This window comes from Anastrepha ludens, chromosome 5 (assembly GCF_028408465.1).
Source record: "Anastrepha ludens isolate Willacy chromosome 5, idAnaLude1.1, whole genome shotgun sequence".
Classification (NCBI taxonomy): domain Eukaryota; kingdom Metazoa; phylum Arthropoda; class Insecta; order Diptera; family Tephritidae; genus Anastrepha; species Anastrepha ludens.
Window position 1 is genome coordinate 20,293,164 of NC_071501.1, and position 16,580 is coordinate 20,309,743.

The 16,580-nt window shown below is 42.3% G+C and overlaps 2 protein-coding genes across 2 annotated transcripts; one reads left to right on the forward strand and one right to left on the reverse strand.

The window, feature by feature from the left end:
- On the forward strand, positions 1-6,787 carry LOC128864476 (tubulin glycylase 3B). Its single transcript, XM_054104149.1, has 3 exons — positions 1-1,314; positions 3,338-4,107; positions 6,570-6,787. The coding sequence occupies exons 1-3, from the start codon at positions 69-71 to the stop codon at positions 6,666-6,668; spliced, it is 2,115 nt and encodes a 704-aa protein (XP_053960124.1). The 5' UTR covers positions 1-68; the 3' UTR covers positions 6,669-6,787.
- A 12-nt stretch (positions 6,788-6,799) lies between these two features.
- On the reverse strand, positions 6,800-16,580 carry LOC128863668 (tubulin glycylase 3A). The gene is made up of 3 exons (XM_054102935.1): positions 15,212-16,580; positions 11,211-11,723; positions 6,800-8,149 (listed from the first exon to the last, which is right to left on the reverse strand). The coding sequence occupies exons 1-3, from the start codon at positions 16,578-16,580 to the stop codon at positions 6,825-6,827; spliced, it is 3,207 nt and encodes a 1,068-aa protein (XP_053958910.1). The 3' UTR covers positions 6,800-6,824.

A 16,580-nucleotide genomic window follows, 5' to 3' on the forward strand; every position in this document is an offset into this window, starting at 1 on the left:
ATAAGAAAATTTCAAACCAGCCAAAAAAAAAAATTTCGGCTTCTGCTTCAAAATTTGTTGTAAACAGAATGCAACGTTCCTCAACGTCTTGGCCAAATTATAGAAACCAATACTACAATCCGGTCTACAAAATTCGCGCATTAATACAAACACTGGATGCTGAGTTGAGTGCACTCTCACATCGTTGCCTAGTTTCGAAAGTTAACGCCTTGAATTCACCCAATCCCAAAGTGGAGTACATACTCGGTCATAGCGCCACTGGGGTGCCATACAGGGCACTGCCGAATACTCAAAAAAGTATGGCTGTATTGAGTGATATCCGGTCAATGTCTCCCGCACAGACGCGCACCCTGTCCGGCATCTATCGATCGCGTGTAATTGAGGCGTTTCGCAATAGACGCATTTTTACCGTTTACGGTAATTATCATACAATACGACGCGCATTGCTGAATCGTGGTTGGGTGGAGAAATTGGCACCAAATCGCTATGTGAAATTACAGAGCTTGCCCGAGGAGGTGCTGCTACAACATGCAAAGCATGGCAACGACTATGAAGCAGTAGCCATTTCGAAAATTATCAGTCACTTTCCGGCTTTCTTTATTTGGCAACCGAAGTCTTACCGTGACTTTCATTCTGATGTATTTCCGCTACGAAATCGCGTACGACGCGGACGCAATTTGGACTTTTCCACAAAGGTTGGCTTAATTGGTTGTGCCGAGCAGCACCAGTGGTTCCATGAGAAGGGCGTATGCGGCATGAGTCATCCGCGCTTTTATCGTCTCGGTGGCAGCATGGAAGAGCGCATCGCATTTATAGAGGATTTTCGTCAAACTCAATGTCGCAGTTTGCTTAAATTTATAATGGAAAATAAGGAACGTCTGGCGGAGTTAGTCGACTCAGAGGAAGGTACAATACCCATATCGGTGGTGCATTTTGCTGTGACAAATTTTAAAAAACATTTCGATGAATTTGAACATCGCACACTGGACGATAAAGACGTAACGAATGCAGAACGCGAAAATGCTGAATGGCAGACTTTTATTATGCAGTCAAACGAAGTCATACGCAACAATGCCAAAATCAAAGCGACTGCATCTTTGTTGGAGGATGTGTCAAAACTTAGTCGCATTTATTTGTTTAAAATGGAAGAGCGGCGTCCAGACTACAAATGGGATGGTTGCCGTAATCTTTGGATACTCAAGCCGGGCTATCAATGTCGCGGACTGGGCATCATCATACGCAGTTCCATCGAAGAGATTTTACAATGGGCAATCAATAATCCACAAAGGCGATATATCGCACAAAAGTATTTGGGTAAGCAGGTTTGTTCTTTTAAGGCTATTAATGTCCCTCTGCTGCGAGAGAGCCCTGTTAAGAGTTGGAACAGAACGATCCGGATTTATATCTGTCCTTGGACTGTCAATCTAACAGCATTTCCAGTCCATGTGTGGGAATTTTTGTGCTGTTATAACAACAACAACCTACATTAAATTAAAAATGCTTACTGATGTAGATGACTTGAGTTGGTCAGGGTAATTGCACTAAAACAAAAGCAGCACTAACTTAGCCTCCAGTCGGTGATCTAAATGAAGGAAGCTCTTGCTTCATTGCAATAGTTAATCGTTCCCACGGCAGTTAGTTCTACCAACTACCGGAGGAACTCGGGTAGTACAACGATGGGTGAACCCAATTATGATTGATTAAAAGTTAACGCAGCTCAATAGTCCTTAGAGCTGAGTGTCTAAGGTGTTATTTTCCCGCTCCACTTTACGATGGGTGACTGTTCAGCTGATAATTTTCTGCGTCTTCGCTCAGATACGAACACGGGTAAGGCTATGCCCTGTCAGTGCGGTGAATATACTGTTTTGATAGGTTGAGCCCAGAGGGCGGGAGATGTTAGGTGAGTGGGTTTAAGGAGGCATGCGAGTAGGTGGCTAGTATCGTCCGGGCTACCTTCACATGCTGGACATATATTGGGTATGTCGGGGTCGATTATGGATAGGTAGGAGTTTAGTCTGCTAAATATTCAGAACGTAATTGAGCCAAAATTCTGTGGGTTTCACGAGGCAGCTGAAGCTATTCGTCTGCAATAGGTGGTGGTTGGACTCCGATGACAGCATTTGGGGCTCGGGAGTTTAGAGAGGTGGTAAGGGACTCCCGATGAATGTCGTGCAATGTCTGTCTGCACACTGCCCGATCCAGTAGTTGCAGTTTTGTTTGGTCACAGATTTCGTCGGTATAGTCGAAAAGATATCTCCTGACGTGCCTGGAAGGTGAGTTAGGCTTTAGAAAATGCCTCTTCCAGGCATCTGGTGCAGTTACTGGCTGTTTTTCTTTGCCTTTGCTTTCGCTCCTGGTATCGTTGCCCTGCTAGTGGCCGAGATAGCTCACGAGTTATGATCCGGAATGTCTATGTAGGTAGAGGTAGTGATGTAGAGGTGGTGTTTTGCTCCTCCTCCGCCTGCCCTTGCCCTTTGAAGTGAGAAGATTCCGCGGACTCAGAGCGTCTTGGGATTTCTGGCTTCTTCTTGTTCATAGTGGACAAGTTTTTAGTTATTTCAGTGTGAGGCATAACGGAAAATTCGTTGAGCTACGAAATATATTTTAATTGAGATTCATCACCCTACGGTGTGAGTTCTGTTGTTGCACTTCAAGTGGAGACACTTTTCGTTTTATTTCCACTGCGAACGCCATCAGTTGGCTTTTTTATGAGACGCTTTTTTATAGCAGAAACTAAATCGGAGGTTGGTTAATGGTACCCGAGAGGCGACCTCTATTAGAAAAAAATTTGTTCTACAATTTGCTGCTTCAAGTTCACGAAGTCCGTGAAATTTAAGACTTACCGGAGGGTATTCATGCGAAAACTCTTCCACGTCTCGTGGAATATTGCGTCCGAATTTGACAGCTCGACGTTTTCACACTAGTTTTTTTTAAGGGTTCATAGTGAACACCACAACTAAAGCATTCCTGTAGTAGCGATGACGATAAAGTTCGTAGGTGGGCGACAGCATTTAGAATTGTAACTCCTAGAGAGAGTAAAAATGATTATTATTTTTATAGGGCTCAATCGTGCCCCTTAAAAAACATGGGACCTCCAACTGAGCTATAAATATTGTAGCTCTCTTGACTGAGATTCTACGATCTGCTGAGCAGTAATTTGCGTTACGAAAGCGATTTGATAGCCATCCCAACGCTGGACAATCTGATAAAAACACAGCTAAGGACTCAACTAAATTCAATTCATATTTATTGGAAATTGTCCCACATACCTCTAGAGTACAATAAAAACCCTTATACAAATTTTACTAAATCTCACGTTTTCTCTTCAAACTCGCAGAGCGTCCCCTCTTGATACACAAGACCAAGTTTGACATACGACAGTATATGCTCCTCTCCATTGGCGAATCGACACTCTCCATTTGGTTGTATAGGGATTGTTATCTACGCTTTAGCTCTCAGGAATTCACCATCAATGATCTGCGCGAATCGATACATCTGACGAATAATTCCGTACAGAAACGTTACAAGAATAAACCAAATCGTGACGTACGTTTGCCGAAGAATAATATGTGGTCCTTGGAACAGTTCAAAGTCTATCTAAAACACTCGAATGCGCCTGAAAATATATGGGAAGACCGAATTTATCCCGGTTTCAAAGAGAATCTTATAGCTGTTGTGATGTCAAGTTTAGAAGAGACGGAATTTGTGGAAAATTCGTTCGAATTATATGGCTGTGATTTGATGTTAGACGAGGAATACAATCCAATACTGATCGAAATCAATTCAACACCAGATATGTCACCATCGACTGGTGTGACTGCACGGATTTGTCCGTTGGCTCTGAGGGATTTGGTAAAAGTGATTGTCGATTTGCCGCGCAATCCACTCGCACCTACTGGCAATTTTGAGCGCGTTTATGAAGTCAATTACAAGATCAAAAGAGATTTCGATCCCGAAGTTGGTTTAGATCTTTGTGGTAAGTCGATGACTCTGTTCAAGCCGACACCCACGCCGCCGAAGAGGATATCTCGAAGCCCGCTGAAAGTAATTAGGAAAATCGAACCTGTCATTAAAGCGCCGCTAAAACGATTAAGAGGACCACCACAGGTGAGTAAATGGGTTATAAGTAGCTTTTAATCATTAGAGGACGAAAATTAGGCTTTATTAGCAAACAATTAAGGTAGACGGCAAGTTCGGGAATGACATGCCCGAATAGTTAGGATTATGCTGAAAGTTCATGCCTATGTATTAGAATGAAGTAGTCTAAGGAAAAATATTCAGTTTGGCTAGAGTACTTAGAAGAGAATACGCGCTTGGAAATGCACCGGCAGCCAATGGAAAATTTTCGAGTTTATTTTTACTATGAGAAAGCTCCTCATAAAAAATCAATTCAGAGGCGGCATGAACCGGCGGGTCCCTCCATTTGTGCGGCAGGCGAGGCAGATATCTGCATTGTAAGGGTCTACTCTAATTGTGTAGAAATTGTTCAGATTTGGGCAATACGGTGGCCATGCCAAAGTTTTGGGGACGCCAGTTTTGACCGTACTTGAAGCGAGTACGAGGATATGCACATCCTGTTGAAAGATCAAATTAGTAGGTCCAAGTGTTTCACGAATCTCGGGAAAAGATGTTTCCAACAGATCTTTATAGTTGTTTCCCGTCATTTTGTAGTTTACAATTTTCAATCCAAACGTAACATAACATTTTCCCGGCTGCGAAGTCGACTCAAGTACCTTTCCTTTTCCTTTCCAAAAAGGTAGGATTGAAACGAGGCGAAAATCTGCACTGAAGCTTGCACATCTGTCTGACAGCTCCTAGATGGTTTAGGGAGTCGGAGCAGAGGTTTTCTCTAAATCAGTCAATTTATCTATCTCCTTTAAACTGCCGAATACTGCTAGTGTTTTTTAAGGCAGAAATCTTTGCAATCCTGCTGGCATGCAAAATGCTTTGTGAGCGTGGGAGCAAGGGAGATATTAATACTTTCTACGATAGTCAAGCCGCGATCAAGGCTCTGACGATGCCATGATGCTGATACAAACTAGTAAATTCCTGTAAGGAGGATATCAAATCTCTTGGGTGCACAGTTAACATTTCTCTGATCTGGGCTCCAGGACATAGAAACTTAGAGGGATTAAATTGCTGATGAGCTTGCCTGGAAAGGGGACTGAATTGGTCTTAGAGTCGTCCTACTCGGTCATCGGCATACCGCAGACTGTTGTTCATGGGGAATTGCACAACTTATTTCTCAGGAAAGCGTAGAAAAAATGGAACTCCATTTCTTCAAGTGCTATTTCGAACACCCTTTGACCACAGTACTATGGAAAGAGGACTCAGAAAGTCCAGGGGACTCCACGCTATTCAATTACCAAACTCGTAGCTGCGTTTACCGGTCATTGAACGGCGACACACGCGCGGAAAAGCTAAATTTACCATTTGAGTCCGATTTAGTGCTACTTGGAGAGTGCCAGAGTGATATTTTAACCTTTTAATTTACCTACCTTTCTGCTTTCTTAAGTCATGGAAATAGTAGTTGTATACACCCAACCCATCCGGATTGAATTTTTTTCGACGCTAAATACTACTTTTTCCATTCGCCAGGATCGTTATTTGTCAGAGAACTCCAAGCCATGAATTTATATATATATATAATTGGCGCGTACACCCGTTTTGGGTGCTTTGGCCGAGCTCCTCCTCCTATTTGTGGTGTGCGTCTTGATGTTGTTCCACAAATGGAGGGACCTACAGTTTCAAACCGACTCCGAACGGCAGATATTTTTTATGAGGAGCTTTTTCGTGGCAGAAATACACTCGGAGGTGTGCCATTGCCTGCCGAGGGGCGACCGCTATTAGAAAAAAACTTTTTCTTAATTTTTTCATCTTTCACCGAGATTCGAACCGACGTTCTCTCTCTGAATTCCGAATGGTAGTCACGCACCAACCCATTCGGCTACGGCGGCCACCATGTGGTTCCTTGCAAAATCCGAGCGGAGTTCTTTGCGAAATATATTCAAAGGCGTTTAAGTTGCGCTTTTAGAATAGCCCTTCCAACAGCGGATTGGGCTTCGGCTGCAACATTTGCTATTTCTTCAATTTTGCCGTTGACAGAGCCGGAATTTGATGTAATCCTAAGGATTTTGCGGGTTTCCTTCGGTGTTGAAACCATCGCCGTTCTCCTTTGTATATAGTTCTTAATACAGGAGGCGGCTTGCTTCTCTAACCAAGTGAACCGGACTGTATTATAAAGGGAGATACGAAGAAAAAGGTTCTTGGTAAACGAACACAAAAATGTTAATAAAAATCTGAGCTGGAAATGAGGGGAAATGCGGGATGTAAAGAGAAAAGTTATTTGACGAAATAAAGAAAAATCTACAATTATGTCAACTCAAAAGTTGATTCTGTTAAATTCACTGAAAGAAAAAAAATGTTTTTTGGAACCAAAAAAAAAAATTAAAAAAATTGTAAAAACTTTCCATTTACGCAATGCGTAACCTTGTATTTGTAAACAAACCTGTTGGAATATAAACCTCATGAAAAAATCTCACTCTCACTTCTTCCTATTGCCTTTCCAGAAGTCTAAACCTCAAATCGGCGGTGGTGCTACTGAACCTAAAATGCTCAAATCAGCCGCCAGAGAAGCGCTTGCCATTCGCTACACTGCTCCGAAGTAAGAAAATGACGAAATTACTCAGTTCTATATCGAATGTTCAATAGTTTAATAGGACGTTCACGTCAATTTGTAACAATTAAGATCAAATTAACTAAGTGGAACAATAATAAAATTTGTACAATATAACAATCGTATGCAATTCTCCTATAATATTTATCTAGATTTTAGCTATGGTACTGGGCAACGAAGCTGCAACGGCATTATTTGGTTTTGACGCACTAATGGCGGTGCTGTGGTTGCTGGAAGTGCTACGTGAACGTTCTGCGGGTGCTAAGGTTGCATTTGGAGGCGTCACAGCCACCATTGTCATTGGGGTCTTTCTGCAAACGTATACACTGGCTGACCTAATGTTGCTGGTGGCTGCAGTTAAGCGATTATTATTTCGCTTGGAGCGACGCCACGTTACTAGACTGCGTCCAACAGTGCGTATGCTAGCTGAATTACTACCACCTTTCGCTGCCATATGCGTCGAGTCGGCGGTAGTGCTCGATTTCGTTTGTTTGCCCAGTAATGACTTAAACGTTTTTTCGCTTACAGCTGTGGTCAGCTCATTGGCAACACTTCGACTGCGCCCTGGCTGTGTGGCTTGCAGGAGTGCTTGCTGTTGCATCGTTAGCGGTTGTTGTTGACTTTTTATCCTACGCAAAATTTCTACAATATTATCGACGCTTTTACTTTTGATCGCGTGCGCTGCCACACTTTCATTTGCCGCCTGTAGGTTGGCTGGCATTGTCAATTGACCTTTCACCTCGGTGGCTTGTGGAATTGCGCATTTTTTAATAATAAATTTGAAATTTTTATCAGCTTCGGTGGTTGTGGCTCCCCCGGTGGTGGTGATGGTTGTGCCGGTGCTAAGGCGTGGGCCACAGCTGCGATGTCGTTTGATAAGCGGCACTGTCAATTCTCGATCCTTTGCTGTTGGTGGCATTGTGTTAGCTTTGTTGGAGAGATTTGTGAATGACTTGCGACGTAGACCGATTTGCGCACGTGGCGTTTTCAGCAGATTTGGACAAATCATAAGTGGTGCTTGTGGCGAAGTGTGATATTTACGGCGTGCATTTTGTACCATTTGCATGGGAGTTGGCGAGGAGTGTATAATGGCACCCGAGGCTGTGAGACCCCCACCGCTACCACCAATGCCACTTATACTGCTGCGATGGCTATTGCCTGCCTCCATGATATATTTCTCTACATACTCGGTTGCATTAAAGGTTGGCATAGCTTTGTGCATATTTGAGATGGCTGGTGTGATGGTGGCGCGATGACGATAACTATGACCGCTCAATGTTGGACGATCACGTGACAGATGGTGATGATGATGATGATGGTGGTGATGGTGATGTGGCAGTTTGGTAACAATTTGTTTGCCCTTCACGAACAGATTGAGACCCATGTAGGCTGGAGTTGGTGGCACCACTTGGCGATAGATTAGTTCAAAGTTTCCCATATCAGCTTTTGGATCCATGCGACGATCGATGACCACTGTGGAGAGAAGAGTGTTTAAGTGGGAGAAAATTAAGAACTAAATTCAATGTTCAATGCTCAATGCAAAAAGGTAAGCAAACAATTTACATACAATAAAAGTGAAAGTAATGAAGTAAATAAATAATAATAATAATAGTAAATATTAATAATAATTCGTAATAATAAAAATAATAATAACAGAACTTGTAATACCAATTATCATAATAAGTTTTTGGAAACTGAGCTACGACGAGATCTTGAGAAGAGAAATGCCAGAAGGTGCTTCTCTTGGGATACGGGGATGATATAGCGGTGGTCATATCAGCGCGTAACACTGAGGATGCCAGGAGGAAGCTGAACCATATGGAGGACCATCCTGGAACTCGCCAAACATATGACACGAGTTTACACAGGAAAAGCTAAGTAGACTAGTGGCAAACATCGGCGGCCGAACACAAAGCAAAAGAAGGCTGATTATGGTGACCACAAACTCAATACTCTTGTATATATATAATTGGCGCGTACACCCTTTTTGGTGTTTGGCCGAGCTCCTCCTTTTATTTGTGGTGCGCGTCTTGATGTTGCTCCACAAATGGAGGAACCTACAGTTTCAAGCCGACTCCGAACGGCAGATATTTTTTTTTACGAGGAGCTTTTTCGTAGCAGAAATATTATACATATAATATAACGAACTGTATAACGAACAGCGCCACACAGGTTTGCTTCAGCCTACTGTACTGTGTCAGGCGAGGCGGTTTTGTGATCAGCAGGGAGATACCTGTCGACCTCATGACCCGGGATCGAAAAGATGTGTGGGATTTCCACAAAAAAATCGTCATTACTAACGTCGCGGAACGGAGATGCCAAACTATGCAGCGGTAGCAAAGCCCATAGGGCACTGAATCGAGTGGCAGATGGACGGCGAAACTCGTTCCAACAATAGGCAAAAGGTTCCAAAGGAGTTTCGGGGAAAATAACTATTTCATGACTTAGTTCCTCTCGGGTCACGAATACTTCCGGAAATACCAGTATCGCATGGGTAAGATAAGCGACCCCAGATGCATATACTGCGAAGCATCGATCCATGGCGTCGAACACACGTTATTTAGTTGCTACAGATGACTCGTGGAAAGAGAGGGTGCAGATTAACGACTTCGTGCAGACCAATATAATCAGCAAAATGCTTAAACGCGAGGATAGCTGGGATGCAGTTGAAGGATACATATGAAGCGTATTACGGAAAAAATGATACACCTCGACACAGTATAACAAAGCGCAGCTTTCCAGGCAGAGATATAAGAAGCCCTTACTATAACATGAAGCTGAATACAAATATGGTTCTCTCAGACGTGGCTGAATAGAACTGGTCCATTTCAAGGATGCCATTCTGGGCCCTCCCGAAGTAATGCAGAAAGTTGCCCCGGGAAGGGAGTCTCCCCAGAAGAGGAGTAGGGATTGATCAAGTGGCCACACCACTCAAACGGTCGCTGTAAGTGCGAAGGCATTTTACATCCTACTTCAAACTCAAAAAAAATTAATAATAATAATTAAAAAATCATAATAACCAAACCAAAGCAGCATTAATAACATTAACAGTAAACCTCGACATACTAAACATACATATGTCCGGCATGAGAAGGCACCCCGCACGACACTAACCACTTTTTCACATGCTCCATCAAACCCATTCATCTAACACCTCTCTCCCTCTGGACCTAACCTGTCGAAACAGCTAGTTTCCTGGGCCTACCGTTAGATGAGCTAGACGAAGACGGCTGGTGATTACAATACACGGACAGGGCAAAGTTACAGCTACAACAACAACAACATTAACAGTAAACTTCACCAGCACTGATAACCATTTCAGAGTAATATCAGAGAATGTTAATGTTAGTAGTAACAGAAGGATTAAATATATTTTGTGATAACAGAATAGAATGTATGTTTGTACCTGGATCAGAGAATGTTAATGAAATGATCTCTAATCAGAGAATGTTCATTAACATTTTCTCCTCTAATAATAACAATATCAGTTACATTAGCGCAGCAACACTACTTAACAGTTACTGACTAAATAATATTGTTACCAAATGCATTCGTAAAGCTAGATATACACGAGGCTACCGTTGAAGCAACGTGTTGCCTTTGTTTAAGAAACACGTTGCGACCGTTGCTTCAATCTCAGTATTGTGTATAACTGGGGTGCAGGAAAGGTACACGCGGAAGATACGTAAAATTAAATTTTTTAAATGATACGATACGACGAAATACGTAAAATTACTTCTCTTATTATAATTGACGAACTTTTGTACGAAAATGAGGACGAAGAGATGCAACAAAAGAAGAGAAAGAAATTTTGGTCCAAAAATTGGCTTTAAAAAAAAATCGAATGAAAGAACTGAAGGAAAATGGGCCAGCGGACTATAAAAATTACATGAGGATGGAGGAATCCCTGAAATAGAAAATTGTTGGACTTCGTAAAGGCCAAAATAACGAAACAAGATACCATAATGAGAGAGGCAATATCAGCAGAAATTAGACTTTTTAGAATTTTTATTTTTATATTTTCCACTACTTATATCCCACAGCTCTCTCAAATTTTTATATTCGTTAATAAAATTAACATAATTTTCATTATTTTCAATTTCCATTTTTTCCTTTTTCACTTTATTTTACTCCGCACGAACCTTCTTCTTCGCTTGTTTTCAACGAACTGAACGAGTAAAAGCAGTAAACAATGATACACACGAAGCAACGGTTGCAGCAACCTATCCCAAAAATCAAATTTATTTGATATTTCAGGCAACGGTTGCAGCAACACGAAAATCAATTGGCAACACAGCTACCCACGAGGCAACGGTTGCTTCAACATGGCCGTGTTGCTGCAACGGTTGCCTGGTGTGTATTTAGCTTAATAGTGAAAGTAGCAGCAGAGAATTCATTAACATTCTCTGGTAGCAGAAACAATGTTGTGTATTAACAGCAACAGAGTCGATAACAGTGATAGTAACATTAAATGCATTTTTATCCTTCGATGAACTATGTAAACTAATAAACTTTATATTCGCAAATTATTTACCTTTTATCACATCCTCCAGACATTGTGGGCACATACGCGCCGTAACACTAGTCGTTGCGCCCAAATCGGGACTTGAATTGATTTCGATTAGCCATGGATAGAAATCTTCACAAATCATAAAATCCGCACCGAATAATTCAAATGTATTTGGACGGCGATCCATATTTTCTTGCGACGATAACATTGTTCCCACAATGGCCTTCTTCATGCCCGGATAGATGCGCTCCTGCCATATATCTTGTTTCCCGATTTGACGCAGATAAGCTTGAAATGAATAACAATCCCACATATTCTCAATAGGCAAGCGCTTATCCCTTTTACCGTTGTTGTACTTCTTTTGAATCGCATGGTTGGTCAGATGCACCGATTCATGATGATTACTCAGGCTATACTCTTGTGAGCTAAAACGCAAATAACTCTCCTTATACATCCAAACGACGAGCGGTTGGACGTTGGTTATGAGAAACCATTGACGAATGTCGAACTTGGTATGGTGAATGGTTAAAGGTCGTTCTGCAAAGGAATGGAAAATCACATGGGTAAGTTTTCATATTCATATAAACGTACTTGTATAAGTATAGTATGAATGCCAGTTAGTGTGTAAGGGTATGTGTATGCTTTGTTTGAATTGGTATTAGTGTTAAGGAAGTGCCAAGGACACTACAAGGAAGGTTGTTTTGCTGTCTGATGGGTTATTGTGACGCCGCTGTTGCCACTAGGCTTAGTCGGCATTTGTTGAATGCTCACGCAACTTTATGGTGTCGTGGTAGGAAATTAGGCTTATTGCCAACCTGTTGAGGTCGTGCCATTAAAACTGAAAGTTCATTGATTTTGTGCGCCCGCTAAAAATCACCACCCCTTAACATATGTTTGTATGTAGTATGCACATACATCTATGGTATTTGCATGTTAGGGCACTGCCAGCCGCGTGCCAAAGACAAATTGTATTGTGTAGGGTCGGCGGTGGCAATGACGTTGAGGGCTGTTGGTGGGTTGTGTGATAGATTTAAATGTTCGTGCCTTTCTGTATGTACTGAAGTGTAAGCATATCCACATGTATTTATAAATATTCACATATTATTTGCAAACTATCGCGCTTTGTTTTTACTTTTGTTGTAAGAATATATTCGGAAATTTTTGCATAAGCGGTGAAAGTAAGATTTGTTGTATTTTTATTAATGTTTTTTTTTTTTGTGCCAACTTCTGAATGTGCACGCTCACGGGTGTATGTACCAGATAAGTGTATGTGCATATTTTTGGCGCGTGCGTGTATTTTTGCCACAATGAGGATATATTTGCTATTTTTAGCCAATTTAATTTTATTATACTCGCAGTTCCACTTAACATGAAAGTTGGGCTTCAACAGAAAATAGCGTGCGCTTATGCAGGAATGAAATTAAATGGACAAATGTGGATTCATCAATTTAGCTCATATTCACATGTATGTAGGTAGATTTACACCTACACATAAGTACGTTCTCTGCTTTGCCTTGTTTTTAGCGATATTTCCTGCCGCTCTAACTCTTACCTCACAGTATACGAGTACATACAGGCGCACATACAGGTAGGTAAGTATGTGACCTAGATCCGTTGCTTCAATTGCAACATTTTTTACTCCAGCTCTTCCCATGTTATTGGCGCCCTCCATAGCCGAGTGGGTTGTGCGTGCTTGATATTAGCTGGGTGCCGAATTGGAAACCTACTGGAATTGGAAACCTACCAAATGAAAGAAACGTTCAAACGTTCGACATCAAAACGCACATCACAAATTGGAAGAGAAGTTAGGTCAAACATCAAACAAAGGATGTACGCGTAAATTATATGTACATACACACACCTATACGCATTTCTGAAGTTGATAAAAGGAAAGCAGAATGTCGACTATATAAATGATGACATATTTCATCACATTTCAAGTGAGTGTTCGGCCTTCGCTGGAACGAGGTGAATATTTTTTTGAAAATTTATAGTTGATCTCATCACTTGCTTTGACTTCAGTAACAGGTGAGTTTTAAACGCAATAGGTTGCTGGCCCAGATGTTCTATGGGTTCTGGCGGGTCTGCCGCGAATGTGAATGTCAGCCCCGCTTGCTTCAAGTCAGACGCTGTTGTTAGCCGCCAAATATTGGACAGACGCTTAATGATGTTTTGCTATCTTTTGGTTCACTCTGCGTATTTTATTCCTCTATCCACCACCTGAGCAGGCGTCCGATAGGAGAGATAGTAAACTTAAACGGAACCAAGCGGATTCTGGCGACACAATCTGCATGACGAAATAACCCGCAATGATTTTACGTGGACTCAATTGAGGCAAAACGCAAACGATGAAAATAAGTGAAAATCATTAATTTTGCCACTATGAACCACATAATCGGCGTCCAAAAAAATTATAATAATAATATCGATGCTATGGCCTAGGACTTCTTAGCCTTTGTAAGGGAGTTTGTCTTTGGTATGGGGTACGCGAGAAGAATTTTGAATTAATTTTGAATGGACCTTGAATCGTCCTTAAATATTATATTTTCACACGACCTGCCAGCTGCTGGTAGTAGAGGAAAAGCAAGACCTCTTTTGCGTTTAAAAGATCAGGTAGAGAAGGACTTGGATTCACTTGATGTGTCCTACAGGCGCCAGTTAGCACGTGAAAGAAACGGCTGGCGCGCTTTGTTAAGCTCGAACAAAACCGCTTAAGTGTTGAACGCCTCGAAGTGCGATGAAATTCTAGGAAATCAGTGTAGGTGGCTGAAGCGAACTGAAATTCGTTTGAGATTTACTGGTGACCTGGTGATATGCTGTCTACTTCAAAGAACTTCAAGAAGTAAGCCTACAAAAATGGGAAAAAATCAAATCTACTGCATACAAGAACTGCAATTTCATAATCAGTTCTTCAACCAGCTCTTTCACGAGCTTTTTTGTTGCAAAGAGCTGGCCAGCACTATTGTTCTATGGCACGAACACCTTTGTTCAATTTTTATCAAGGTTTGCATATCTGCAACTAGTTTCCTGAATTTTGATATGACCTTTGATATATGGTTTGTAGGAGTACGCTAGGTCCAACATTCTTTTCATTAAACTTTTCGCGCATATAGAGATTCGACTGCCCTTCGAAGTCGGCTTAAAACTATAGGCCCCTCCATTTGAGGAAAAATATCAAGACGCCTACCATAAATGGGAGGAGGAGCTCGTCAAACACAAACCGGCAGAGGATGCAAGATGCAGGAAAAACGTGCAAGATGCGGCTCATATGTCATTCAATAATTGTGTTGAGTACTATGACTCTGTGATTTACAAGCACTTTGAGAAGGTATAAGCGCTTACTTAAGGTATTTGATAACACATTTTATGATTAGTGTCTCGAGTGCTCCAACTGCCACAGAGCATGTGAAGGCCAGGTGATTGGCCTAATTGGAAAAGCACGAGTTGATAACCACTTCGAATAGGATGAGGACTAAGGCGACCACCGCAGCCGAATGGGTTTGGTGCGCGATTACCATTCAGAATTGCGTAGATTCAAATGTCCTTGCATGAAACACCAAAATTATTGAAAAAGGTTTGTCTATTAGCGGTCGCCCTTCGGTAGGTAATGGCAAACCTCCGAGTATATTTCTGCCATGAAAAGCTTCTCATAAAAACCATCTGCCATTCTGGGGCGGCGAGGAACTGTAGATCCCTCCCTTTGTGGAGTAGCATCACAAATTGAAGGAGGAGCTCGGGCAAACATCCAATAAAGGGTCTCAGCGCCTCTTTATTTGAATGTTTCGTGAAACTGGCTGTTGAGAACTGTGTAGTCGGTGTAGCCCCGGACTAGGGGTTCGCAACAAATGGCACATTCTTTGATGAAAAGATACAAGCAATCAATTATTCCACGGAGCAGTTCAGACTTTCCGACACGCTTTTTATGCGAATGAAATTATCACAGTTTAAATCCGGTGAAACGATAATTCATGAGACTCTCATGAACTTCCCTTCCACTGATATTCACAAGCTACCGCCACACTCACCAATATACTTCTGCACCACGTAGCGACTTTTCGAACCGATCGAAGGATTCACAAGCACCAATATTTTTTTTAAGTTATCCATCAATTGTATGCCACGTCCTCGACACTTATTCGCCGGTTTCACGATCCATAAATTCTGATAGCCATCCAGTGAGTATTGTGGCCAATAGTTTTGAAAATTTTCCAAAAGTTCTATGCTTGCTTTTATGGTGTACTCTGGCGCACGCGTCGGTTCAGTGAAAATTTTCGCTTCTTCCGTTACGACCTGCTGATGCTGCTGAAAGAATACATCCCATTCATGTTCCCACACACGCGTCAACTCCTCCACATCGATATCTTTGTGCTGACAACTATCTAAGTAGTCACCGCAGCGCTTGAGCGCAAAATCGATGCTATTGTACGGCACTGTACCCATGGTGGAGAAGACCGCATCGAGTCCCTTTCGTCGATACCGATCTACAACTATACGTACGAATGCAATGCAAGCGGTGAGCTTGAAATTGTCCATAAACTCGGCCAATTCTTCAAGGCTCCAGACATTGTAACAACGCGGAAAGTACAACTCGGACATGCCCTCCTCGTAAAACCAATGGAAATCCTTTAACTGCGCGCACAATCCTTCCTTTGAGGTGAATGGCGCGCGATGGAACTTATTAATAACCATGCCAGGATTTTTTGCCTGGTCTATATAATCACATTTCTCCTTACGATTCGTCCACAAAAAATCGATGGGCATGTGTTCGAGGAAGCGCGATATAATGTTGCGTTCACACTTGACGATATACTGGCGACGCGTTTCGCCTGGCTTGCGCTTCGGTAGACCCTGTGCTAGATCATCGTAGGTCACTTGACAGACACCCGTTGGAATTTGTTTGCGATGCACATCCAACTTTTCAATCCAACCGCGTGCAATGAGCGCATTGCGTACGGAGTGAAAAGAGCCGCGTATGGTAAAGGTTTTATTTTGTTTGACCGCATCTTGCGCGCGACGTCGCAACTCATTCAGACGATCGGTTGTGATCCATGTGCGTCGATTACAGTAATTACTAGGCGGTGCGCTCGGTATAATCTCTTTTCCGGTCGCGGTGGTGATTGTGGCAGTTGTGGATTTTGCAGTAGCAGTCGTAGATGCTACGCAGGTGGTAGTTGAGCTGATGGCGTTTGTGGAACGCGTTGCTTCCGTGCCATTGGGCTGTACATTGGCTGTAACTCCATTTGATGTGCTCGGAACCGACGTAGTTCCTTCTTGTTTCGCCTGCTCTGGACTAGTTTGGACATTTCCTATCGTACCATCTGTTGGCGTTTGCTTTTCGTTGATTGTTTGCCGCTTGCGACTTTCGGTGGCGTTTTCACATAGCTTCTCATGCAT

Bases quoted from the DNA above. Each gene is read 5' to 3' on its own strand.
- LOC128863668 (XM_054102935.1), bottom strand. From the start codon at position 16,580: ATGCATGAGAAGCTATGTGAAAACGCCACCGAAAGTCGCAAGCGGCAA. The intron at 11,724-15,211 runs GTGAGTGTGGCG...ATTCCTTTGCAG, and splicing joins CGTGGTGCAGAAGTATATTG to AACGACCTTTAACCATTCAC. The intron at 8,150-11,210 runs GTAAATAATTTG...TTCTCTCCACAG, and splicing joins TCTGGAGGATGTGATAAAAG to TGGTCATCGATCGTCGCATG.
- LOC128864476 (XM_054104149.1), top strand. From the start codon at position 69: ATGCAACGTTCCTCAACGTCTTGGCCAAATTATAGAAACCAATACTAC. The intron at 1,315-3,337 runs GTAAGCAGGTTT...TCAAACTCGCAG, and splicing joins TATCGCACAAAAGTATTTGG to AGCGTCCCCTCTTGATACAC. The intron at 4,108-6,569 runs GTGAGTAAATGG...TTGCCTTTCCAG, and splicing joins GATTAAGAGGACCACCACAG to AAGTCTAAACCTCAAATCGG.